At 37.3% G+C, this 26,934-nt stretch overlaps 2 protein-coding genes across 7 annotated transcripts; one reads left to right on the top strand and one right to left on the bottom strand.

The window, feature by feature from the left end:
• Positions 1–33: 33 nt before the first annotated feature.
• On the bottom strand, positions 34–22,700 carry polq (polymerase (DNA directed), theta). Of its 4 annotated transcripts, none has more exons than XM_055179855.2 (33): positions 22,231–22,700; positions 21,810–21,912; positions 21,045–21,711; positions 20,722–20,904; positions 20,043–20,173; positions 16,442–16,598; positions 15,897–16,005; positions 15,608–15,821; positions 15,390–15,531; positions 15,155–15,301; positions 14,331–14,543; positions 14,106–14,248; positions 13,830–14,028; positions 13,612–13,754; positions 13,036–13,229; positions 12,329–12,453; positions 12,002–12,245; positions 7,857–10,219; positions 6,745–6,894; positions 6,469–6,671; positions 4,250–4,490; positions 4,079–4,163; positions 3,970–4,036; positions 3,760–3,888; positions 3,515–3,689; positions 3,301–3,415; positions 2,233–2,351; positions 1,386–1,570; positions 1,173–1,284; positions 904–1,028; positions 691–832; positions 498–601; positions 34–417 (listed from the first exon to the last, which is right to left on the bottom strand). In XM_055179855.2, the coding sequence occupies exons 1-33, from the start codon at positions 22,284–22,286 to the stop codon at positions 304–306; spliced, it is 7,599 nt and encodes a 2,532-aa protein (XP_055035830.2). In that variant the 5' UTR covers positions 22,287–22,700; the 3' UTR covers positions 34–303. The 4 variants fall into 4 exon arrangements, with proteins under 4 accessions (XP_055035830.2, XP_073727373.1, XP_055035829.2 ...); XM_073871272.1 differs by having other exon boundaries at positions 36–417; positions 3,970–4,163; positions 21,824–21,912; positions 22,231–22,269; positions 22,403–22,698; XM_055179854.2 differs by having other exon boundaries at positions 36–417; positions 3,970–4,163; positions 22,231–22,698.
• A 1,296-nt stretch (positions 22,701–23,996) lies between these two features.
• ddias (DNA damage-induced apoptosis suppressor) lies at positions 23,997–26,883 on the top strand. 3 transcript variants are annotated; one of them, XM_055179501.2, is made up of 5 exons: positions 23,998–24,305; positions 24,465–24,626; positions 24,721–24,826; positions 24,915–25,761; positions 26,161–26,883. In XM_055179501.2, the coding sequence occupies exons 1-5, from the start codon at positions 24,169–24,171 to the stop codon at positions 26,685–26,687; spliced, it is 1,779 nt and encodes a 592-aa protein (XP_055035476.2). In that variant the 5' UTR covers positions 23,998–24,168; the 3' UTR covers positions 26,688–26,883. The 3 variants fall into 3 exon arrangements, with proteins under 3 accessions (XP_055035475.2, XP_055035476.2, XP_055035477.2); XM_055179502.2 differs by having other exon boundaries at positions 23,999–24,305; positions 24,915–25,714; positions 26,162–26,883; XM_055179500.2 differs by having other exon boundaries at positions 23,997–24,305; positions 24,915–26,883.
• Positions 26,884–26,934: the final 51 nt, after the last annotated feature.

The raw sequence follows: 26,934 nt of genomic DNA, 5'->3' as shown, positions 1-26,934 counted from the left end.
TAAAATTTACACTGCAAATTAGTATATTTACAAATGATAGAAAACCTCATTAAAAATATCTAATAAACAATCTACGCCTGTTTGTAGTGTCATTTCTTTTTATTCATTAAAGTCTAAATGTTAGACAAAATGTGGATATGTTAACAGCAATAAAATGTAAACTAATTTCTGGTCATTGCACAAGTTATACATAATAAAATAATGATTTACATTTTATTTCAGATTTGAAAGTCTTTAATACATATGTACAAAATACATAAACACATATTGTACTTTATTGAATGTAAAACATGATCACTATAATTAAATGTCCAAATCTTGAAGGTTACCCCAGCTTGGTCCCACTTTGACTTTTACTCTTAGCTTTACATGTAATTTAACAGCAGACTCCATCTCTCGCTTCACAATTTGTGCAACCTGTCAATTCATAAAGAAAATATATTTAAAAGCGCTGTTTTATACATTGTGGTATATAATATTTAAAAGATCTTGTTTACCTGGATGATATCTTCTTCTGCTACCTCATAGATAAGTTCATCATGTAGTTGAAGTATAAAAAATCCTCCTCGAGGATATCTAAACTGATTTCTGTGTCGACCACCTTCCAAAACAAATAACAATACAAAGTGTATATTAAACATTCAAACGGTACATGACGTACAAATGATTACAATGTAATATTTTGCAAACCTGCTCTGACTGGAGGATGCCGATGTGACGTGGGCTCTCCAGGAAAAGCTGCTTCCAGTCTGCGCTGAATATTGATGGTTGCCAGTTTGACAATGTCGGCAGCGGAGCCCTGTACTGTTGTGTTTACTGCCTGTCGCTCTGCCTGAAAGTGCACATTATTTGTACACCGTGTTCCACAAGCAATATTTTGAGAATGTTCTCACAAGTACTTACGTGAGACTTTATGTACATATTTGCATCCTTTATTCCTGGCAAGAAACGTTTTCTGCCAAGTAATGTCTTCACATAGCCGTTTGTCACACACCTTTTCACAGTTTCACGAAGGAAAGTCTGTATGCCTGAAAGATAAATTTTGTATGTTACAAGGCATATATTTCTTTTCAATTAGTATTTGTATTCCCTGGGTTTGAACCCATGACCTTTTGTGCTGCTAACGCATTGCTCTACCACTGAGCTATAGGAGCATATATTTAGTCATTTACCTGTGTATCTGGCTTTAAATGTTTCAATGTAGCAGGCGGCATCATTCTCCTCAATGCCCATTTGCTCTCCAAGTGACTTTGCACCCATGCCATAGATGATTCCATAACAAATCTGACAAAATATACATTTTGAAGGACAGTTAAGTACAAGTTCAGATGATACTAGTGAGTAATATCACTCACAAACCATAAAGAAAGTGGAATGTGCCTAACCTGTTTGGCCTGTTGCCTCATATTATCATCGACTGAAGCAGGGTCCACCATTTTCCATTCAGCCGCTATGCTTTTGAAAACATCAGCACCACTGTTGAGCACCTGGATGAGACGTCTGTCTCTGGAGAGGTGAGCTAAGATACGCAGCTCCAGCTGTGAGTAGTCGGTAGCAAGAATCAGCCCTCCTAAACAAACATGTATGTGAAAATAAAGCGGACATTCTGTGGTAATGTGGCATAAATGGTAAGCAAACTGATAATATGACAATATATAGCATTAAAGGGACACTCCACTTTTTTTGAAAATAAGCTTATTTTCCAGCACCCCTAGAGTTAAACATTTGATTTTTACCATTTTTGAATCCACTCAGCTGATCTCCTGGTCTGGCGGTAACACTTTCAATCCATTGAATCTGATTAGACCATTAGCATTGCACTTAAAAATGACCAAAGAGTTCTGACATTTTTCCTATTTAAAACTTGACTCTTCTGTAGTTACATCGTGCACTAACAGGTGGAAAATTAAAAGTTGCGATTTTCTAGGGCAATGTGGCTACGAACTATACTCTCATTCCGGCGTAATAATCAAGGACTTTGCTGATTATAACGCTGAAAAATATCAAAACTCTTTGGTTATTTTTGAGCGCGATGCTGATGGTCTAATCGGACTCAATGAATTATGCTAAGCTATGCTAAAAGTGGTACAGACAGACCCGGAGATCAGCTGAATAGATTCCAAAACAGTAAAAATCAAATGTTTAACTCTAGCGGAGCTGGAAAATTAGCCATTTTTTAAAAAAGTGGAGTGTCCCTTTAAGTCGAATCAAAAGAAAAAAAACTTTTAATACCTGAAAAAGGAACAAATGCATGCCGCATACTAACAGAAAATGGCATTCCTTTGTCTGGTAATTTGTCTGATGTTTTTAAAAGGGGTGCCAACTGGCGGTTAATCTTTGATCTTTTACCCCTGAAATAAAGAAAAACAATACAAATTGTGTATTTTTTCCACATTATAGAATAATAGTAAACACATCAAAACTATAGAATAACACAAATGTAACTAGGAATTATGTTGTGACTAAAATCATCCAAAAATAAAATCAAAACTATTTTATCATATTCAGTGTAGTCACCCTTTGCCTACAATTTTCAAAATCATACTTGTGGCATTTTATTGAGAAGCTTCTTGAGAAGCATTTTAAACAATATTGAAGTTCACATCTATTCTGGGCTCTTAAAGGTATAGTTCACACAAAAATAAAAATTCTGTTATCATTTATTCACCCTCAAGTTGTTCCTATTTGTATACATTTGTATACAAGATGTTTTGAGCAATGTTTGTTACCCAATCATTTTTGAGCCAATCATTTTGGAGCACCACTGACTTCCATAGTATTTTTCTTTCCTACTATGGAAGTCAACGGTGCTCCTGTTTTCTGCTTAATTACAAATATCTTCCTTTGTTTTCAGCAAAACAAAGAGGTTTATACAGGTTTGGAACAACTTAAAGGTAGGTAAATAATGACAAAATTTTGATTTTTGGGTGACATATCCCTTTAATGGCTGCTTCAATATTCCGTGGGAGTCATTAAATAATAATATATATATATATTTTAGTGTTCTAATGAAAGAAATCAATATGTTTGGCACAAGTATATTTTGCCTATAAAAGCAATTTCATGCATACACCTTTTTTTAAAGATTTTTAAGATAATGGGAAACATTTCAGTCAAGTGTTTCCATACTTTTGTAGGCTAAAGGTCAAATAATAGTCATTTTTTTTACATGTTAGGGTACAGCGCGCATGATGCACTTTTCGTCATCAGTACTGTGTGCGCGTACTCCCCCCTCCCTCGGATTTTGAAAGTATACTCCAGGCTAAGAATTAATCTTGTAGACAAAATACAAGACCATACCATGTCTTGCTTGCCCCACACTGTGATGGTTGACTTTCTTCGATAAGAGTTGGCATCTGAATTTCAAAATCCTTTGGGACATTCTGAACATTTGGTTCAGTGAAGCTCACCCGCCCTGTGTGAAGCATTAAACACATTTAAATACACACAGCTGTCCTAAAAAGATGGACAAACATTTTCATTAATTCTTCTTTTGGTTATTCATGCTACACACCTGTAGCGGTGTGTGACTGTGAGATTGGATGTATTCTGTCCATCTTCAGTTGTGCGTGCCATTTCTTCTCTCTTTGCAAGGGGAAAACCACTTTTGTCAAAGCATTTGTGATTCTTCTCCACTCAAGGATGACACCTGGTAACTGATGCAATGGTTTGAGCTTCTCCAAAACATCCTGAGGACAAGAGTTTATTTATGAAGCACATACCACAGGATTTAAACAACTTAATAATTGCGAAACTTACCTTGGTCGTGCTAAACTGTTTTGAAAGTTTTACACGGCCTCCTGCTCTTCTAGTGTATCCCAGAGTCTTCTTATTCTTCAGACCACTTAAATCTCCATTGGGAGGCAGCTTCAACTCGAGAAACAATATCTACAAAAGATGAAATTAAGGAATATGAAACCATTTTCGACATAAAACGAATAAAACTATTACAATAAGTGCATCTGGAACCTCTGCAATGTCTTCTGGATTGGTCAATGAGAAAGTGTGTCCTGTTAGCTGATAGGCTTGTGCTTCAAGGGCACTGAGTTTGGCCTGCATTACGTGTTTCTGTGCTTCACATTCCTCAACACTAAACCCAATCCCATTCAGCTCCAACAAAGCCAGACAGTATTGGGTGGGCATCTCCACCTTCTTGAACACATCTACAGTTTATGAGACAACATCAAATAGTTTGTAATTATGTTAATCGTTTGAGTATAAAAAGTGTTTTATGAGTGATGCTTTTTACCCAAGAAATCCTCTTTTTCAAGAAGAACATTGAGCTGCCTCATGACCCTGAAGACCAGAACAGATTCAACAGCAGCTCTGTATCGTCCGCTATGACTGGCGTCTCCATAGATTCCTAAACTCTGTACACCCTGACCGGGACTAATTCCATCCAGCATTGGGAGATCCTCAGCAGCAAAGCTGGTCACCATGTTGTGGAGGGTGCGCTCTTTGGAGCTTGAATCCAAAAGCCAACATGCAATCTATATTTTAAGAACACATTGTAAGAATTACAGACTGGCTCTAAACACATTCCACTCCAACGTAGGTGTTGAAACAAGCTCATCCCCCTAGAAGGCTTGATTATTATAGAGGTAATCTCAGTCCAAGCTATAAATGTATATTATCTTAATTATAGTATTGGAGCAAAAGTGAGACGTCGAGAACCAACACAAGTCAAAGGGGGGTCTATGATAATTAAAAACATCTGTTTACACATCATCCAATGACTTGGGTGAGCACTGCAATTTAATCAGATTAATTTGACCATTTCATTAAGTACTCCTTTGGTGACTGTAAGGAATTGAGCCATTTACATTGGTACTCATATGTTATAGGGATACAGCATTAGCATTTGGAAATGAGTACAAAGAGTGGTCATTTACGTGGGTATTCTTGCTTTACATCACAAAGGGTAAGCACTAGCATGTACTTCGATTGAATAAACTACTTTTTGATTGAGAGTGTCAATGTCCCCATAATTTTTTCTTACAACATATTATGCAAAATCTAGATGTTTGGACATAAATGTGTATTGGCAGGGTGTGAACACAACAACCCCACAATAAAAAAATATTACCATCTCCTTTTTTAATCCCTGTTAAACCAAAGCCGTCACATTAAACGTGCTGTTTTGATTTTCTTGTTAATGTGACATCACAGCCACTGACTGGTTATTTTACCCAAAAGCTTTTCTAAATGTCTTTGTTAGCACATTGTAGCGCCAATGCGCCTAAAAATACTATTGTCCCAGACTGTATTCACAGGAATCAAGTCTATTTTAAACCAAAAACACTCACTGTCTGTTGGTAAGGGAGTGAGTAGCTGTAGCTCATTGCATTGAAAGCAACACCAAAGAGTTTTTTTTTACCTTAAAATAACATTTCCCAAAAGTTTCAGACGTTCATCCACTCGAAACAGGGTGAACGGCACTTTCACATTCGCTTTGCAGCCCTCTATCGGCCAAAACCGCACTTATGAAGTTTCCAACCGTCGGGTTGCGGTCCTGTAGTTCGAGTGAAAACTACAAAAACTTGCTTTACGGCAGACCTACAATCCAATCAGAGCCAGCTATGCTGCAGTATTTACGACAGTCGTCATGGACAATTACGCTTCTAACCTGTAGGGGGAGCAGAGGGCAAAAACTCTTTAGTGTTGCTTTAAAGGTACACACATGAAAACACTCCCCACCTAAATATGGGCATTCTGGACATGCTATAACAAATGATCTGTGGGGTATTTTGAGCTGAAAGTTCACAAACACAATTTAGACCCACCTGAGACTTATATTACATTATGTAAAAATGGGCATAATATGTGCAATTTAAAGAATATCTATTTTCTTATCTGTGGAAATACCGTATTTTACAGACTATAAGTGACACTTTTTTTCATAGTTTGGCTGGTCCTGCGACATAGTCAGGTTCGACTTGTAAGTCAGTATGAATTAATTTTGACATATATGAACCAAGAGACAACATTACCGTCTACAGCTGCAAGAGGCCGCTATATGCTGCTCCTGTATTTATGTAATTCAATGAATTCAGTGATGTGGAATGACAAGCATGCGAACTTGATGCGTGTTGGCTTGTTCTGTTCATTTAGTTTATTCAGCCTTCCAGTTATGTTCAGTATGCTATTGTGTATCGTGTAAATAACTGTTTGTATTACGTTAACATACGTATATATATTACGTCAGCCTGCTGTACTGTGTGCTATTGTTAAGTTGAATAACTTGCTTTTCCAAATTAAATGTCTGTTCTTCGGTTTGGATTTTGTGAAATATTTTTCTAAATAAATGAGACGTATAGTCTAGTGCAACTTATATATGTTTATTCGTCTTCATGACGCATTTATGATTAATGCGAGTTATACTCCGGAGTGACTTATAGTCGGTATACGGTATGTTACTACGTATACGATAAACTTATTCATATAGATTTTTAGTTTATTCCGTCCAACCTTTGGGTCCTCAAACATGCCACACATAGTGAGCTGACAGGCCAGAAGAAGTGTCTTGTACATCTGAATGAAGTCATAAGTAACTATCGCTCTGTCGGCATCTGAGAACGATGCTTTTTCCAAGCAGCACTGAATTTGTTTCATTCTCTCTTCGACTGTCAGACTCTCATCGAGAGGTGGTGGAGCTAAGCTGGCACTTATATCTGTTTGAGAAAATAAATGTTAAAAAGAGGTTTTTAATAGTTGAATCAAATTGAATATTTTGTAAACCAATACCCGTGTCTGACAGCTCCTGTTGTAGGGACACAAAATAAGCATCTTTTGCTCCCCAACATACTGATATGCCAATGATGACAAGATCTTCAGATCCTTTTAAAAGAAAGCCATCTTTTTGTTTGTTCCTCATAGGTGTGGTAGCATCAGTACCTTCAAACAGAGAATAAAATTAATAGGTTTTGTTGGTTGGTTGTTTATTCTTAGCGTCATTTCAGCATCTATGGCTATATACATGGCGAAAAATGATTAATCCATACCAGTGGCGGCCAGTGACTTCTTTTTTGAGGGCGCACGATGTAAAGTTTGTCACAACATATGTAGCATGTCGTGTGTGTGGTTTGTCATTTCTAAATATGTGTTTGGCGCATCGTGTGATCCTATGTGCATCACGTGTCTTGTCAAAATAAGTGCCTGCTGCAGACGCGTCTAAAGGGTTTATGATAAAAGAGACGCTCACGTTTGCCTGATACTCGCATAATCTCATGAGTTAACCGTTAAGGGATTGTCTTGCATGTATTTTGTGAACGTGAGCGCCTCTTATCATAAACGGATTTGACGCGTGTGCGGCCACCACTGATCCATACACTGGTTGGGGGAGTGGCAGTTTGGCATCTCTAAATCACCTAACCTTCATGTTTTGAAGCGATACTCTGGCCTCGTAAATGCAAGAGTCCAAGATGGCGTCGTTACCAGAAGCTATAAAGTTAGAAATATGGATATATCTCTGTGAATGATGGATGCACTTTTTTGTGATTTAAAGTCTGTTCCTCAGGTTGTTCCGTGATCCATGTTTTCTACCATTATAATGCTTGGAAGAGCAAGGACATAAACTGGAACTCCAAATGTGTTTAGCCGAAAGTTGATGAACATGTGTATCTCAGATTGCTTGGGGGTGAGTAAATCGTGGGGTAATTTTGATATTTGGGTTTAACACGGGAGGACACTGGAGTAACCCACGCTGACGCAGGTAAAAATGCACAGAGAAAGGCCATCTGACCTAGCCGGGGCTCGAACTGGGGACCTTCTTGCTGTTACCCACTGTGCCACCCCAATAAAATTGCATCTTTAAATATGTATTACGATACATGAAAAAGTATTTACAAAAGTCTTACGTTTTTTGAATTTGCCACCGATAACGTTCTCCGGTTGCACAATATTGCCGTCTATCTTCTCACAAGCGACCGCAAGAGAAAATCTGTCTTTTGTTTTCCATTCCTTTACAAATGTTTGAAAAAGCTGCTTATCACTTGCCACATCGATAATGGTAAATGATTCTGGACTGCAGGAGTTAGAAGCAGGTAGCGATGGACACTGAGAAAGTCTTTCAAAGCCCTCATCCACCAGAGAAGTGTCCACTTCTGATGTAGAGTTTGTCTTCAAACAAGCTTGATAAACTTTCTGTGGACCCATTTCAGATCTCCGATTAGTTTTGTTGTTGAGAGGTGACTGTAAAGCGGAGGTGGTCATTTTAACCCTTGGGGTGACTGGATCAGACACAGGAGTGGGAGGAATAAGGTCATTGGTCACTGGTTTTACCTGGAGTACCTTGTAATCTTCAGTTGTTGGTGTTACTGGACATAACTGCTCAACAGATTGCTTTTCAATAGCAGAAGCAACATCAGCCTCCACCACAGTCGAATTCGCCTGCCCTGGAGGAGCTTCTGCTAAAGTTGAAAACTGATCGGACCATTTATCAAAAATGTCTTGCATTCCTGGGCTGAAATGAAACGAGGAATCGTTTAACTCAAGTTTTTCAGATGGTATTTTTAAATGAGGCTCATTGCCGTGTGACACACGTGTGTCATTTGTACACATGGCTCGCTCAGCTTCGACAATGCATGGTGGTTCTGATCCGTCACAAGCTTTGACAACACTGTTTACTTTTTCAATGTAGTGTTCTCCAATAAATAACGAATCACCCCATTCTGAGAGATTGAAGGATGATTCCCCCCATTGTTTTGCTTCTTGATCCTCTGTTGGTACAGAGTTGCTCTTTTCATGATTACTTTGTATTTCAACTACCTGCTCTCCATTACTCTCTTTATCTATCGCTGCCTCTTCCATTGCATCCAAGATGGAGTTGTCATAAAGACTGTCAAACAGAAAGCTGCTGCTTCGGTTAGGGCTACTGTTACGATCCGAGGACTCATGATTTTCACTTTGATCGGCTCTTTTTTCTTCTTCTGAAACCTGATTACTATAATTTAAAATCTTTTCTAACTGGCTGTCAGTAAGTGAGATGTTGTATTTGGGTTTGGCTTCAACTGGTGAAAGGCTGTTTGGTTCATTTTGATGTGGTGATAAACCATTAGTGACATCTTTGATTTGTTGTTTTCCTGTTGACCTCGTTTCGGTCTGGGATTTCCTGTGTTCCTGAACAGATAACTGATTTGCCTGTTTGTTTTCATGTGAAAAATTACCTGCTTGGAGCAAAATTTTCTCAGTCTGTGTATCGAGTTGGAAGCTGTCGTTAAACTCTTCGAAACCATTTGCGTACAGGTCAGGGGAGCAAAGCTTTTCAGCACCTACTGATTCATTTGTAACTTTGAGGTTTAGGTGCTGATCTTTCTCATCTTGTTTGCCGAGTTTCCTGTAACTGACTGCTCGCTTTGAGGTTTCATTATTTGAACTTTGATTTAAATGTTTAGTTTTTGATGTGCATTTTTTTCCCTTATCTAAGGGAAACGCAGTGGCTAAATTTGGGGCACCCCCATCCTGCAGTGTAGGGCAGGACTTTTGCGTGTTTTTCTCTAATCTAAAGGTCTCAGGCTGCCTATCATTAGAGGAAATCCCTTCAGCATTCGTCACTGGGCTACTTTCGTTTACGATCAGAGTTTCTGTTTTAGCGGCAATGATTTCTTCTTTATTGTCAACATCCACCCTTCTGCGTTTTGAGAGTGGACTTACACAATTTTGTTCATTTTTTAAACAGGTTTTCTCAGATGACCCATGTGGTGTTCGATTACTGTGATGGCCCTTGTCTTTCACATCTAGAGATTTGAGAACTTTGTGCAATGCACTTGATTGTTGTTCACATTTCTTAGCAGCCTGTTGTACAAAAATGTCCTTGGCAGAGTCGATTTCCATCGGCTTTTCCAAATTGGCTGTGAGCTCTACTGTCATTGGAGCACAGGACTCTGTACTTTTGTTTGCTAATAACCTCTGTTCTGCTACTGTCTCTCTCGGTTTCATTTCCTCTTGATTTTGCTTATGGTTCGAACTTGATACTGACTCTACAGATTTTGGGTTGGGGGACTCTTTTGTGGAACTGGAATCCGGCTGGGCCGATGAGGAAGCAGGGTTCCATTCCACACCAAGTAAAGCCAAATCCTGCTGAAGGAGCAGTCTGGCCTCAGCTATAATCTGCTGAGCGGCTTCTCTTTCAGTTAAAGGCTTCTTTCCACTGACATAGATGCACCGCATGCTCTTGCGCTCTTGAGCCTCCACCTCGCTCTCATCCACTGCCTGCCTGGAACTGCAAAGATTAAAGTCACAATAAAAATGAAATTAAAAACTAAACATTTTTGGAATATTGTGGTATTTTTTACAAAGGACTTATCTGTGACCTTTATTATCTTAAAAAAATTCCCAGGGAAAAAAAGATTGCAGCGATTAGCAAAAAGCAACATGACTAAACATGCCATCAATTCTCGATGGATGAATTTAAGTCCTGCCCTACCTTTTTCATTTCAGAAGCTGTTTCACTCAGATATACGTACCGATGGGGAAAATAAGATGATCACTACTTACACTACTAGTCAAGTGAATATTAAATAAAAAAATAGTTATACTAGTTTAAATTTATTTTAAATAATACAAATAATGCAATAGAGTATGTATATATATATATTTTAAAGAATAAAAATGAAAATGTTTTAATCCCAAAACACCACAACAATAAAGACACATGTCTTAACTAGTTATGAACCAAATGTCAAGTTAAAATCACAAAAATTAGGTTTCTGTCACACTTTCAGTGGTTTTACCAACAAACGCCACAAGGTGTCATTAGCTTGTCACAAGTTAATAAATGACTGTCTCTGAATTGTTTTTAATGCAAAAAGGTTTGGAAATATGAAAACTACATTCTTAGAGCTTTCCAACAATATATAGGTTATCAAGATTTTTTAAGATTCATTGATTTAATTTAAGAATATTAGAATTATAAATATATACAAATTCATATGTATTCCTACGGGCTCAGTGACAATTAACAAAATGACTGTCACTATAAACTTTCTTTCATCAAACAGCCTTGAAATATGAAAACTACATTCCTAGAGCTTTCCAACAATATATAGTTTGTCAATGTTATTTCAGGGATATTTACAAATAAATATGTAATAACACCTTGGGCCCACCTGTTAACCTGCGACATTTTAGAAAATTACTCTTACTACCTAATTTTTTTGGCAAAATAGTGTTAAAATAAAAAAAAACTACATTCTCAGAGCTTTCCAACAATATAAAGACAGTTTCATCGGGCGCACGTGTGGTGACGCTATAAGCGTCTGGTCCGAACTTTACTTTCGGTTTCTGTTTGTTTAATGGTCTGACTAGTTGCTAAACTAAACTCTTAAACAAAAACCTTGTCGAAAATAACAAATGTTTTGGGTTCCTGTGTTATCTATGTGTTGTTAATTTTGCTTGTTATATAAATAAACTACTTTAAAAGGACTTGTTGTTAGGAGTTCTTGTTGAGTTTACCGGAAGTTATGACCATGAAAGCCGCGTGTTTACGTTGTTACTGCTGAAACCGTCTATAGATTGTCAAGATTGGTGTAGGTTTAGACTATGAAATTATTGTTTTAAATATGTAATGTCAAACGTCCAACCTGTGGGACAGTGACAGTTTAAAGGTTTAATGATGTGTAATGATTATTTATCGTTTAAGATTCAAAACGATACATTTCTACAGTAAATATAAAGGTAAAATAACAAGGCTCAAGTTTAAAAGGCATAGTTCATGACAAAATCAGTGCGTCAGGGCATATAATGATGCTTAATATAAACACGAAATCATAGTTAATCAAAACTTATCCATGGATAATGGCATGAAACTGTATGTGTTATGTGACCTTTAAGAAACTATTGCTGAAAGGTTTATTCTTGCAAAGTCAGACATACAAAAGATATAAAACACAACTTGCAGTCTGACTATTTGTATTACATTTTTTATCAATTTAGCATGTACAGTACATTCAGGACCCTCTGCATTTGATAAATTCGACCCATGAGCGCATCCCTGTTTTATTACCTTTTGAAAGGAATTGCTTTTCTGAGGGCCTTTTCAACGTCTGCAACATCACCCCTTGCTACTTCTGCCACAGTGACAAACCCAGAGCTGTAGAGCGTTCGTGCTCTCTGGGCATTCAGTAAAGAAATCCGAACCAGGTCGCACAATTCCCGCTGGACTCCGAAACTCAGACGACTCTGGAATTGGGACAGAAGCAGCTCCAGGTTGTGCCATCCAAGCCGATTACAAAAGACTGTAACCATACCTGCCAGATTTTTATAATTAGAATACATCGTCATAAAATCGCAATACTGATTATCTTCATATGACAAAAGCATATAAGGTTACCAGCATATGTTGAGGCAGACTGTTGCAGTGACTGAAGCTGTCCTCGGCTACAGGCGTACTTTTTTGCAACAGCTCCCAGGGGTTCTTCACTTACAAGGTCAAAGAGCACCAAGGTTGTAAAAAATCTGCAATATTACAGATCAATATTTATTAAATGTAAACATCCATTTATTAAAAAAAACTCAAAAAATACAGTACGGTGCAAAAGTCTTTGGCCACCATGCTAGAATTAGATTAGTTGTTTTTGCAATGTTACATTGATCATATATATTATAATTGTTTCTCAGTCTCTTTAATAAAATACATCCAGAAAATACAGGAAATGTTTATGTAGTATTAAAAACTGTATAAAAATGTAAACTGATGTGTCAAGTTTTTAGGGTAAACTCCCTTTCCGCTTCAGCAATAGCAGGAAACTGCAGGATCTCATAAACCTAAATAAAATGAAATCCTAATTTCTAGGATGCTCAAAAACGCTCAAGATGTGTTTAGTGCCAAGAGAGGTCACAGTAAACACCGACGATGCCTAAAGAAGACATTTAGTCCTGAAAAAATTATAAAAAAAAATTTTGTACATATTTCCTGTATTTTCTGTTTGTATCTTAATAAAATAGATTGAAAAATAAATATGGATGACATTAAAACTTCTAAAACAACAAGTCTGGCGGTGGTGGCCTAAGACTTTTGCGCAATACTGTATGCAATACCGTTTGTGAATAGCCATCTGTCTGCGTTGCTTCTCTGTTTTAACAATTAATTTTCCACTAACGGAGCGAGCCAGGAATCCTTCTTGGATGCCCACCATCTCAGCCACTCGCTTCATCGCAGAGGGTAGTTGCTCCCACAAACAGAAGAACTGGTACCAGTCTATCGTCGTCCAGTCCACATACACAGGTGTTATCTTAGAAATGCAGGTCAGGGGAAGTTTTGTTAAAGGTATAGTTCACCCAAAAATGAAAATTCTGCGAACTATTAAGACAAAAAAAGAAATTTTGATAAATGATGATAAGCTGGTGGAAACCATTGACTTCCATAGTAGGATAAACAAATACTATGAAATGATTGTGTTTAAATGACGATAAAGATATTTTGATCAAATAAAGGATTTGTTTTTACCTACTATGGAAGTCAATGGTTTTCTACCAGCTGTGAGCTTATCATCATGTATCAAAATTTCTTCCTTTGTGTTTACCGGAAAAAAAGAATTTAAACAGGTCTAGAACAACTATCCCTTTAATAACCCATATTTTAAATAGCTGTGCTACTTATGATGAACTGTCTACCTGATATAAGATATGGAGATCATTTTCCAAAACAAATCCTTTCATTGCTCTTTGGAGATCTGCGAAAATTCCCAGGGCCTCCGGGGGTGATAAAGACGAAGAAAGAGTCGCAGAACCCAGATGAGTGGGGCAATATCTCTCCACTGTGCAATAGAAGAAAACACTGTCAAAATCTGTTGCACAAAAGAGAAACATTTTAATACGTCACTTTTACTCACCATCTCCGTCCTTCTCTATATGGATGAATTCATTGTCCATAAGCCACTCTATGCAGGTCTCGATAGCCCCCTTGCTGCGAGCTTCCGAATCGGGCCCTTCCTGATTGACTGGTTGGGCTGCCACACTAGATGCCAGGAGAGTGCAGGAAGCATACATTCTTACATCCTGCGGTGAGCTGGCAACACCTCCAACGATAATCTTTAAACAAGACAAAGCAATACCATTTTTATTAGCCAGTCATCTCCACCATTATCAGCAAACTACAAGTCTCGTACCTCCAGGATAGCTCTGAGCATGCTAGTAGTGACGCCTTCACCCTCCCGCTTCACCAGACAGCTGCTGATAGGTTTTAGTGAGCCCTGAATGAGGCTCAAACCTTTCGCACGTTCGACCTCTTTACAGACCAGCACACTCTCACCTGAATCAAGAGGTCACACCACAAAAATCAGATTCATCTGAACATCATATCAAAATAAATCCCTTCAAATCTTAGTGCTTACCCAAGGTGTCCACGCCTTTACGCCCTGCCCGTCCCACCATCTGCTTGTATGTCAGTATGTCCAACAAATGACCATTGAAAACAGGAGTTCTGATAATCACGCGTCGAGCCGGCAGGTTTACACCAGAGGACAAGGTGGAGGTTGCAGCTAGCACCTTGATGTAGCCTTGACGAAAAGCACCTTCTAGAATATCCCGCTCATCGAATGTCAAACCTGAATCAATGGAGTTAATAAATAAAAGCTCAGATGCAAACCTTCTGCGTGTCGGATATGTTTTCTTATAAATTAGCATTTTCTTAACAGGCTCTTATGTTTAGGTTCAGTAATTTCACACAAGTTTATTAGTCAGTAATTGAAATGCCTTAATTTCACAAATGTCACTTTAGTCGTTATATTGGTATTTAACAAATTTGACTTTCACAGCAAAACCCTCTAAGTACATCAAAATAAATGTTTTTTAAAAAATCTCTAAACACTTCTTACTGTCCAAAAAATAGCCAATATTTTTATATATTCAGAAAAAAACTCCTTAACTGGATTAAAAATGCATGCGCTTATTCAATTCATTTACCGTGCACTTGTAGAGAATGCTGAAAAATCAGTGTGGCATTTAACGGATTCTGCCAACAAAGCGATATTTCTAAATTGCCTGAGGCTGGGATTAAGCATATTCATTTTATCGCAGATTAAGCAAAAGTATTTAATAATCTTATGTTTGACGTAGGTGGCATTTAGCTGCTTTTGCATCTGAGCTCTTCATATAATCTCAATAAAAATGTGTATTTAATGTCAGCGATGCTGTATGAATATCATTGTGCATGTACCTGCATGGTGGAAGGCCACTCCCCAGGGAACAGTCCTCTGAAGGACGTGATCTAAACCTGCGGGAGTTCGCTTAAGCTGGGCGAACACATCCTGGAGACCTTCTTGATTTAAAGAAATACTTTGCACTCCAGAGCCTGATTGTATCTCTTTAAAATAAAAAAAATGCATGTTATGTATAAACAGCAAGTATGATAACTGTGTTTTAATCTACAGATGTACACACTGTTCATAAACCTTTTTGATGAAGATTGTAAAACTCCCTGCCGATGCTGTCTGCCAGCTTCTCACACCAGTTCTTTGAAGGACAGAAAAGAAGTGCAGAATGCCCATCGTGCACAGTCTCAAAGCAGAGGCTTTCGATGTGATCATCATCTCCCTATATTCAACAATTTAATGGTTTAGTATTATCTGGTACAATATTCATTTTTAAGAGACTGTAAACAAACAATGACCTTTATGGAAAGAGCTGGGGTGAACTGCCTGACCAGGTTCAGAGAGCCATCATAGACATTCGTGCCAATCTTCACCCACTCCATTAGCGGGACAGGACGATAGTTAGTACTATAAAGCTCAGCGTTCAACCAGCGGGCAAGAAGGTCCAAATTTGGCAGTGTGGCACTCATACCAATAATCTGCACACCTGCAGTGGTAGTTTGGCCAGAGCACCTTAAAATGAGAAAGAGGTTCATCATCAGAACCATAATGGATGACTGTTGACATAAATATCACATTATAACATACCTCATTGCATTTTTCTTTGCGATGTATTGGATTTTAGTCAGCAAAAGTTCTAACAAATATCCGCGACCAGAGTCCCCAACCATGTGCAGCTCATCGACCACAACAATTCCTGCAATTGCAACATGTGTTTAGTTTTAAAAGAGTGCCTTAACACAGTGATTCTCAACCTCTCTCACTTCAAGGCCCCCCTATTGCCTAAAAATTTTTTTTATTTAAGTTTACTTGTTGATATGTTTTAGTATTTTTTTAAATGTTAACATACGTAAGCCAAGCTAACATAAAAAATATGTAATAAATAAATATGACAATTGAGACTATTAATAGAATGTGCTTTGACCACATTGGAGACCCCTGGCCTAAAACAATATTTGAAGGCCCCTCACTCCCCCAATAAATGTTCTACAGCTTGGCACATTTTTGGTTGTTTTATTCTATTTTAATGCTTTTTTGGTCTTATTTTGGAAAAAGTCTTAAGGCCCCCTTGGAAATCCGTTGAAACACTGCCTCAACGTGCATAAACTTAAGAAATAAATCAAGGGTTTTACCAAGTAAATCCAGTTTGTCTTCTTCAATGAGTCGGTTAATGAGTCCGTTAGCTTTCTCTATTGTGCACACAGCAACATCCAAGGTTGAGAAACCACCAGCAGCGGAGGTGTTACCCATATACCCCTCCACTCTGACCCCTGCCTCCTGAAACACATTCTGGGTGGAAACGCCCAGGTATTTATAATATTAATAAACTAAATGAAGTTCCTCCAAAATTTCAGTAATCAAAAATACTGTAAAAATGCAATAAAACACCAACCTCTAGTCCTACTTGTAAACATGGCTTTGTAAACTGCTCTTTATGTTAACTCATTGACAAAATGATAAAGGGACAGTTCACCCAAAAATGAAAATGTAGTCATTATTTACTAACCCTTAGGTTGTTTTAAACCTGCAGTGTTGGGGTAGTTACTCAAAAAATGTAATTAGTTATTAGTTACTAGTTACTTCTTAAAATTGTAATGAGATTACTTTACTAGTTACTGCATTTGAAAAGTAACTTCACTACTTATTACTTTACTTTCCTTTTTCTTAATTTACCACATAGATACATGGTTTAGGCGGGGTCGGCTGATGATGAGTGACTACTTTAAATGACCGGCCAGGGCTCTAGACTAACTTTTTGCACTGGTTGCACTGGTGCGCCTAACATTTTTTCTTAGGTGCACCAGCACAAAAATTAGGTGCACCCTAATTTTTGACCCCATCGGATTTATAGTTCGCCCAAAAATTAAAATACTGTTTATTTGTAAATCAGGTTTGTAACTCTCATGTTGTTACAAACCTGTATAAATGTCTTTGTTCTGGTGAACATGAATGAAAATATTTTGAGGAATGTTTGTAACCAAACCATTCATGAGCCCCATTCACTTCCATAGTATTCTTTTTTCCTACTATAGAAGTGAATGGGGCTCATGCTTGGTTTGGTTATTAACATTTCTCAAAATATGTTGCTTCGTGTTTATCACAACAAAGATATTTATACAGGTTTGTAACAAAATTTATAATTTATTTTTGGGTGAACTGTCCCTTTAACACCGCAAGTTTAGCGCCCATGGTGGTTTCATACAGAATATAAACATGTAGGCTATTTTATAATTTTCATGTTGTCATTCCATTTTCCTTATACGAGTCATGCACAGTCCTGTTTGATAACCCGCATCCGCGTGATTAAAATAACAGTTGACCCGTTATCCGACATCAGCATCAATTTATTTCATACCCGTTTTACATAAAGACTGCGACCGGCCGCACCGCAAATCGTGATGTAAGTAGAAACCTTTAAAGATCTTCATGCAGAACATTGACAGAAATAAGCACAGGACCATGCTTGTTCAAATATATTATCATTTAATGTGAAACTTTGTGAGGGTCGGCTGATTGACAGCTGAGCGGTCAGCAGTGTTTGAACACTCATAAGCGCTGCGCTTATATTTATTATTAGCACCTTATAAATTGATGATATGATTGCAGTGATTCCAAAGGGATGTCCAAAAAAACTCAAGTAGAATGTTAAATGTTTAAAGTTTAATGTCTCTTTCTCGCTGCCCTGTGTAAACCCACGCGGATGATGGCATGAAACGCGTGAGGAGCTTGCATTTTGCATTACCTTAAATTACCTTAAATTATGGTCATACAAATAAAAGTAAAACAACATTCAAAACTGTAATGTGTAAATTTATTTATGTAAAGTTACACTCGCAATAATAACAAAACATTGTGCTTTTTTAAATAGGTAAAAAGGGTTTTGTGCTGCATCGGTTTGGGAGCGCGTCACACAATAAATAAACTCATATAGGCTACTTTTGAATTCGTTTTGTTAATTTGCTAATTATTTAAGGGAAACACATTTCATATAGGCTTATTTATTTTATTATTTTTTCACCAAAGAAAGACGTAATCATCACGTTCTATTCATTTTAATACTTTTTGCGCATAAACTAAACCCTTGGGGGAATTATTTATAAATGATTCAACAACGCAAATCAAGGAATTAACTTATTTCTCTATTTAAGACAGTCTGGCAGGGCGGTAACAGTGATACATCAAACACCGAAAAGTTTATAGGATTAGATTTGGATTTTGGAAGTAAGATTAGGAAGAAAACAGCGGTCCTGACTCCTGGCTTTTTTCTATAAATTGAGCGCACGCGACATTGCTGTTCAGGTTACGTTCAAATAATTTCTTTAAAAGAATTATGCTCTGGCTCTGACTCGATTGAGGTTCATTACCTAATTCCGTCTTCGGGTTCAGACCTCTCGATCCCTCACCGGTAAGTTAAGCAGGATCTTTCGCCACAAGTGTTGTATTGCCATGCTGGGCTTACAAATGCTCAGACAGGTTGCTCATCGCGTTGTCAGCAGTTGAAAGACACTGGTCGTGTGGGCATAGTGTGCATTTCACACGAATATTTTTGTCCTTTCGAGCAATACGCTGAAAGTTATGTGAATATCGCCCCAGTGGCTGAAACCCTCCGTCTTCATTTCCCGCTCCCCTTTGCACCAGCAGCTCCGTCAAATCAATCTCTATGGCAACGGCACACGTACAGGGACACGCATGCACGCACCACTTAAATAGACAGAACTTTACACCCAGGCAAACACTGCTTGGGTAACGCAGGAAAGCGCGTTCCTATAGTCTAGTAAAGTAGTGTAGTTACCAATATTATTAGTGTAATGCGTTACTTTACTTCGTTACCCAAAAAAGTAATGTAGTTACTGTAATCCGTTACTTTGTAACTCGTTACCCCCAACACTGTAAACCTGTATGAGCTTTTTAATTCTGATATACATAAAAATATATATTTTGATAAATGATGGTAAGCACACCCATGGTAAGGTACCCATTGGCTTCCATTGTAGAAAAAGCAAATTATTATGCAAGACAACAGTTACCGTCAACTGTGTGGTACAATCACTTATATCAAAATATCTTTATTTGTGTTCATAAGAAACTCATACATGTTTAAAACAACATGAGAGTGAGTAAATAATGAGAGAATTTTAATTTCTGGGTAACCTCTCCCATAACCCCCCAGTCACATTAGCAACAAAAGTGAGCGACACGCACTCGCTTGATGGGCGTTCCTTGGCTAGTATTTAAAAGCGTTATCAAAAGTCACTTCAGAGGTATTGTTAAGCTACAATAATGATGTTTTTGGATTTAAAGTATTTATTTCTTGATAAAAGTAACAAAATATATGAGATAAAATGCCAAACTTATCAGATATATACAGAAATACGCATTTTTCGCCATCTTGAATTATTTTCTTCGACTCAAGCCACTAAACTACTTTACGCTGCCCCTTCACTCCGATTGGCAGTCGCTCTGTCGCATCACGCATCATTTGCATAAAATAGCCTTCTTGTCTATTTTGGCCCCACCTTGCTCGGCGCAGCGGCGAGCTTGTCGCTGGCAAACGGCCACTTTCATTGAAAATAAATGGTAGCCTGTCGCTCTGTCTCTTGAAGCTAATGTAACTGTAGGGTCAATGCTTTCTCACTTAAAGGTTGCTTTGGATTAAAGTATAAATAAATAAATCTAATTGAACTACATGAAATAACTAACAACGATTCATCCATTCAAACAATGTGAACCAACCTGTAGATAAAACATCTTCTCTCTCGCCACAGACACGAAAGGAAGGATGAACATGGCCTTCTGTCTTGTTTCCAGAACTCTCTTCAGAATTAACAACTCTGAAACCAAAGTTTTTCCAGCACTGGTTGGCGCTATAAAGAAAATAAAAACTTTTGTATTTCTCTTTGGGTAAATGAGATACAGAAATTACAGAGATTGTAGGAAAATATAACCAGAATGAATTTGGACTTTTAAAGTCATATATAGATTCCAGCTTATGTGTGACCCTGCCCGGGTAAAATCATTATTTGTGACTTACTGTTTACTACATAAATTCATTCTACATAATGTAAAGAACAATCAGTGAAAATAAAACCTTGATATATTTAATACTGACAGAGTAAGATCACGTCAAAGATTGAAATCAATGTGAAATAAATAATTGCAATCAAACTTTGATGGTCCTAATCTTTAAAATTTGAATATGAGATTTTAACCTGGATGTTACAGCCAGGCTCACATATTTGTTCATTCACTTAGAGGTCGTGATCACATTTATTTTTTATAATGGCCTGCTGAAAATACATTCTCTTACTAAGTTGTTCTCATAGCAAATCATTTTGAATTGCTAAAATGCACATATTGTTGTGCATATATTAAATATATCAACAAGATAAAGTCAACATATGCAGATAGTTACCAGAGTACACCAGATTTTGACCCTCCAACACTTTGCCCAAGGTCAGACACTCAGCCTGCCACTCAAACATTCTGTGAACACCCAGACTCTGGTACTTGTCTAGCACAGGCTTAGGGAGACCCCAACTGGAGAGCAGAAGCTTATCTAACTGATCGGCCGGGCGCCCCATATGGATGCTTTGTGCTGTTGAGTGTAGCAAACAAATGAAAATTAATAAATTCTATGAAATTTAAAGTATAATTTTGCTTTATTTAGTAGTATTCATTACAAATTAAAAAAAAAAAATCAATGAATTTTTGTAAAAACATCTATCAGTAACCTACCAGCATCAGGTAGCGTAGCATCACTTAGGATGCTAAGATCCAAGCCAGGTGGAGGGGTGAGCACAGAGACTGACAGGTTTTTAAGAGATCTTTGCTGCTGTAACATGGATCGCTCTTTAGCAGCAGCCATATGTGTTGGACTAAACAGAATGAAATTTTTGGAGGTATTAAGTGAACCATTTGGGCTATGTTTATTGAACTTTAACTGTCTCCTGTCATTTGCTACTTTAAATGTTTTCTTCATAGAATTGAAGATCTTTTGAGGGGAATGATATTTTGGGTGTCCCAATTCACAACCATAGGCCCGCTCCCCTTCTGTCTTTTTGGTTTCACTGAATAACAGTTTTTGAGCTAAATCCCTCCAGTCTTTCTCTTTTTTTGCTTGTGTTCTGGTTCTCCTGCGTTCTGGTGATCCTGGAGTTGAGGGGCTCAGATTTGCATTTGGAACTTGAAGCTCGCAACTCTTTTCTGGTACTTCTGAAACATCAGAGCGTTTCTCACGTAATGCTGATTCAGACTCTTTCTGACACACAGATGCAGAATTTGGTTGGTTTTTATCAATTTGAAATTTTAAGACGTCTGGACTGAGCTCATCTATGGCTTGTAAAATTTCATCATCCATAGCCAGAGTTGACTCTCCAGGCATCCATTGCTTATTCTGGATTTGCTTTGGGAAGACATTATGAAGTTTGGTTTTAGTATACAAAACATCATACTTAACCAAGTTTACATATAAAATAACAAGTAAACATACAAAAAACATACTTTTAGCTTATTACACTTATTGTCAGGTACATCTGTTTCAGATGAGCATGTTTCATGCAGGCGTGTGGATTGTCCTTGTGGTTTCTCATCTCTATGAACTATGCTGAAGAAAAAAATACAGATTACTATAATAAGAAAATATATATTTTTACATGCAATAAAAACAACCTGCTACAGCAAACAGGATGATACATTGAATAGTCTATATAAATTAATACACCAATTGTCATTTGCATCCTACATAAGGTCGCCTTTATTTATTCTGTATTTAAAACAAAGTTATTACACAGATAAGAAGGGGTTAAGGAGTAAAGCAGAGCATCTAAAGCTCCATGTCAACCAAGTTTGTAAACACATAATCATGGATACGTACACATTCAAGAAAAGCACAACAAAGTTTCATATTACTGACATCTCTTACCCCTTCCTCACAATCCGATGCTGTCCCAAATAAATTTTCCTTGTTGACGTAGTCATTACATTCAGAAATAAATATACAAATATGTTTACAGTAGTGCTTCGTTGATTAAAAAAGGTTTAAAATGTCTGTAAAGGGTAACATTTGTGCTGTTACGTGTCGTTTTCTCACTTACAATAACTCATAATAGTGAATTACATAAAAATACTAATTCAATGCTGGGACTTCTCCTAAGATATCATTCAGATGACATGAATTCATTTATTTATATGCACCGCGCTACAGAAAACTATGTAAAAAATACTTCGTTCGTCCAGGGCGACCCTCCAAGATGTGTTTGCGTACAGAATGTTATTCCGAATTAAAGGAAAAAACAAAAGTAAAGAAGAAAACAAATAAGAAAAAAATCAAAGAGCCCGCGGTGTTTCTACAAAGTTGTCCGGGTGAAAAACAGAGACACGCTGTTGAAAGTTCCACCAGTTTCAGTACAGTTATTGACAAATTTAAATTTTAGCAAGTCCTTTCGAAATAATATTATACGTATTAAATGGCAGTGCATTTTTACCTTTAAATTAATGATAAAGACAACAAAAATATAAAATAAAGAGTAATATGTTACTTGTCTTTCTAGCAACAGTGACACCTGCAGTATGAACGAAGAATGAAGAAGACTAAAATAGTGATTGAGATGACATGTAACAAAAAAACGTCTTAAAAGTGCATTTGCTTGACTCAATAAAATATAAAGCAAAAATTTGATTAAACTATCTTAAAAGATAACTTCAGTAATTGTCTAAAAATTACAGTACAACTGCTTCGACTAGTGATGGGAGAAACAAAGCTTTTCGAAGCTTCGAATCAATTTATTCAGTTTTTCAAAGCGCTCAAAACACCACACACGCTGGCGACACCTGCCGGTCAAAATAGTGGGAAAAGGGGTATAAAGGAGGTCGGAGCCAGCAGCAAATGGGTGGGTTGGCAGCAAGTGGGTGGAGCTTTAGCCGCAAGTGGGCTGTACAAACTTCCAGAGGATTCACCACCGTCCCATTTGAAGCGTAAACTCCTCCTACTTGCACATTTCTGAAATCCCTCCTACTTGCGGCATAAGTTCCTCCCACTTGCGGCATAAGGTCCTCCCACCTGCAGTCTCCGGGCTGCAGCGATATATACTTGAACATTTTACACTTTTAACAACTACCCCTAGTGGTAAATCATCAGATTTTCGAAACAGTTATGACGTAATGAAGCATCGCTTGCGAAAATCACGTGACTTGGCCAGTTTGAAACACGCTCCGAACCAATGATTCGAAACAAAAGACTCGTAAATGTTTCGAAACCTTAAGCAGTGCTTCGAATTTTATGTTTCCTGCTAGCCAAATTTCACATACATAAGCAAAAAAGTACTGGATCCAAACCTCTGTTTTATTTATTTAAAGATGATCTAGACAAGTATATGAAAAATATTCAAAGCTCTATTAATCCTAAAGCAATGAAAACTATACCTCTCTATTCTTCCTTTATGTCCTTTTAATTTGTATACTTGCATTATTGTCCTCTATGTATTCCTGGCAATTTTTTAAATATTTTTTTTTCTTTCTGTTGTTTAATAACTGTATCATTACTGCTGTAGTGTGTTGTTTTGTTGAATAAAAAATCAGTGCTTCGAAAGCGACCATAACTAGTGCGCTTTCGTGGTTAATAATTGTATACGGCAGATGGCGCTGTGACCCCTTAAGATCTGCGGAATGAGGGCGGAAACAAACGAGGAAGAAACTTGTACGTGTCCTGTTTTAAAATGCTAAGTTGTTTGTTGCCCTTTTGCGTTCAGATTTTTTGTAGATTATTTTTTTAATATCTACGATCAAATTTTTAAAATTAGGAACAAAATCCGATTCACTGTGTTTGGTTGTAATAATATTACATTGAAATGTTAATACATTTATGCCAGTTGTTTATGCACTCATGAGCAACACAAGGGCTCTGTTGAGTTGTACGGTACTTTCTCTGCAAGATTCCAGTTTTGTATACCCGTCCTGCAAAAATTGTTTATCCAGAATAAATCAGGAAACCAGTAAAAGGTACGTGGTATACGCTTTATGCTAATCTGATGGGTAGTGTCTTTGTGCCATTTGTTTGTGTGCAGTTACTGCTGCTTTAACACAGTTATAATTGTTGTATTGCCAATTTTAAAAGTTCCGCCTGCCCTGAACATCATGAACTCGTATCATTGTTTTTAGAGCTACATGTGCTAGGTGTGGATTCTCATGTGACCTACAAAATGTGGACTACAGATACAGGCTTTCTCTTAAGGTGTCCAGGAACCAGGATATATTTGGTGTGACAGTATTTGGTGGCTGTTTAAATTCCTTCTTTGGCATTACTGCTGGTGGCCTCCAAAAGTATGTTTCAAAGTGTTTACTTGATTTGAGCATATAAAGGTTGTAAACAACATTCCTGTTTTTCCATTACTAATATAAAATGTGTCTTGTGCAGATTTATTGAATTGGAGAAATCTAATGGTAAACAAACCATTCAACAACTACTTATCAAAGCCGTGGAAGACTGCTTCATAGGAAGATGTGTTGTTTTTGGATTGAAGGTATGATGCACTTCTTTAAATTAGAGACTAGAGATTTAGACTACCCCCTCTTTAAATTGTAACTTTATTTATATCTTGTGTCTAACAGGTTTCTTGTGACGATGTCACAACGTGGTCAGCCAATAAACGGACATCTCCGCTGGATGTAAAGCCCAGACAGCTATTGGCCTGTCAGATCATTTCCCCAAGTGATGCTGTTGCAGGATTCACTGTAATTGGTTATTTAAAAAATCTGCTGAACTCAAATTTGTGCAGTGCTGAATTTGCCAACAGTGGTGCATGTCTGTCACAAGAGAAAGATTCACAAAGTTCACAAAGAGATGAATTGAACAGCTTTGATTATACATTGCCATCATGCGCAAGGATAAATTCTCAACCCAGCAGTGGGGAATTTACACTGCCAAGTGCATGGCCATCGCCTGGCTTACGCTGCAGTCCAGGAGAAAGATGTAGCGACTCATTACAGCAATCCAGAGACTATGATATTTATACTCTTTCACCAAAGAATGAAGATACAAGAGCATGTCATCCCAGTCTGAAAGACAAGTGCTTGTGGGCTTGTCCTTTAGATGAGTTGAAACATGTTAATGGCATACAGGATGAACTGAAAAATGAAAGGCAGAGGTGTAACAGAATATCATTGTCTTCAAGCTGTGACATGTTTGAGCCATTAGCACATTTCGACATTTCTACTGCATGTGATCCTGCATACACCCCGAACACAATTTCGCAAGAAAATGATTTAGAAATAATGATATCTGGCAATTGTCTTTTGAAAGCTAAATCTGGGAAACAATACGATGCACCTTTTGACAAGTCACCTTTTAGCCATTCTGATCAAAACATATGTTTAGATTTAGAGGATGCACCTTTATCTGAAAATTTACTTGAGTTTGTCAAAACTAAGCCTCAATTGTCAGGGATTATTGATGAACGGCTGAGTTCAGATAAACAAGATGAAGTGATTCAGGACCAAACTAGATGCTTTCCAAGTAAAAGTTCAATGCTTATGAGTAATATCTCAAAGACTGATGCTGCTGTAAAAACTGATGAAAAATCATTGGTCTCACCAATGTGCAATGTGAAAAAGAAAAGTGAAAATGACTGTCCAAAAAATCTTGATACTCCCAATGTGCTGTGCACAACTAATTTTCAGGGCCGGATAAAGAAAAAAAGGATCCTCACAGATTTAAACATGAATTTCAGCCCTGCCAATGTGCATGTATCTCACGATCTTCCTAAAAACAACAGATTGTGTTTTTCTAACAGAAAGGACCTCACGTTACAAAGAAAAAGATTAACCAGGAACAGGCTCTCTATGGCTTTTTGTTCACTAAACCATGAGGAGGGCAAATATTTCAGGCACCGTGTGCAAACTATGGTCCATTCTGTTAATTGCAAAGTCAAGCAGGAACAAACTCTATGTGATGACCATGTGGATACGTACAATTGCTCTGCGGATTTGTTTGCTTCTTGTCAAAACAGTATGGACATGAACCATTCGGATGTGACAGAGATTTCTAAAGTAAATGAACCAAAGAATGTGAACCAATCAGAACCTGGAGTTTCAGGCTCTCTACATTTTTCACCATGTTTGCAGTCCACCCCAGTTTCCTATCAGCACCCATCCAGGCAGAAGACCGGGAAAAGTAAAAAACGTGTAGACTCGTTGAGCTCTAAAGGACTTAAACTTGAGTTTAAAAGTAACGTGAAGGGTCTAAAGGAAAACATACAAAACAAACCCACAATGTCTGAGTTCACAGAAAGATGTTCAGATGAGTCGGATATGCTGGGCAGAAGTTGTAATTCATCCATAAATTTAAATGAATGGTCCAAAGATCTGTTTGAAAATTCATTCTGAGTTAAAAGAAGAACATGAATGAAATATTTTCCATCTATGTTGATAAACTATGCTTTTGTCAACAATCAAATATGTTTGTATGATTTGTAAAAATGTATATAAAATTTAGACCCTTATTTGGTTTTGTTATTATTAAAAATTGTCAAAGGATTATATTTGTACTTTATTAAAACAAAATATAAGGTATCGTAGTTACTTGCTTGTTCGATCTAAAAAAAAAAAGATATAATAATATCATCTTTATATT

The sequence above is a fragment of the Misgurnus anguillicaudatus genome, chromosome 9 (genome assembly GCF_027580225.2).
Source record: "Misgurnus anguillicaudatus chromosome 9, ASM2758022v2, whole genome shotgun sequence".
NCBI lineage: Eukaryota > Metazoa > Chordata > Actinopteri > Cypriniformes > Cobitidae > Misgurnus > Misgurnus anguillicaudatus.
This window is presented reverse-complemented; position numbering and strand designations above follow the sequence as displayed.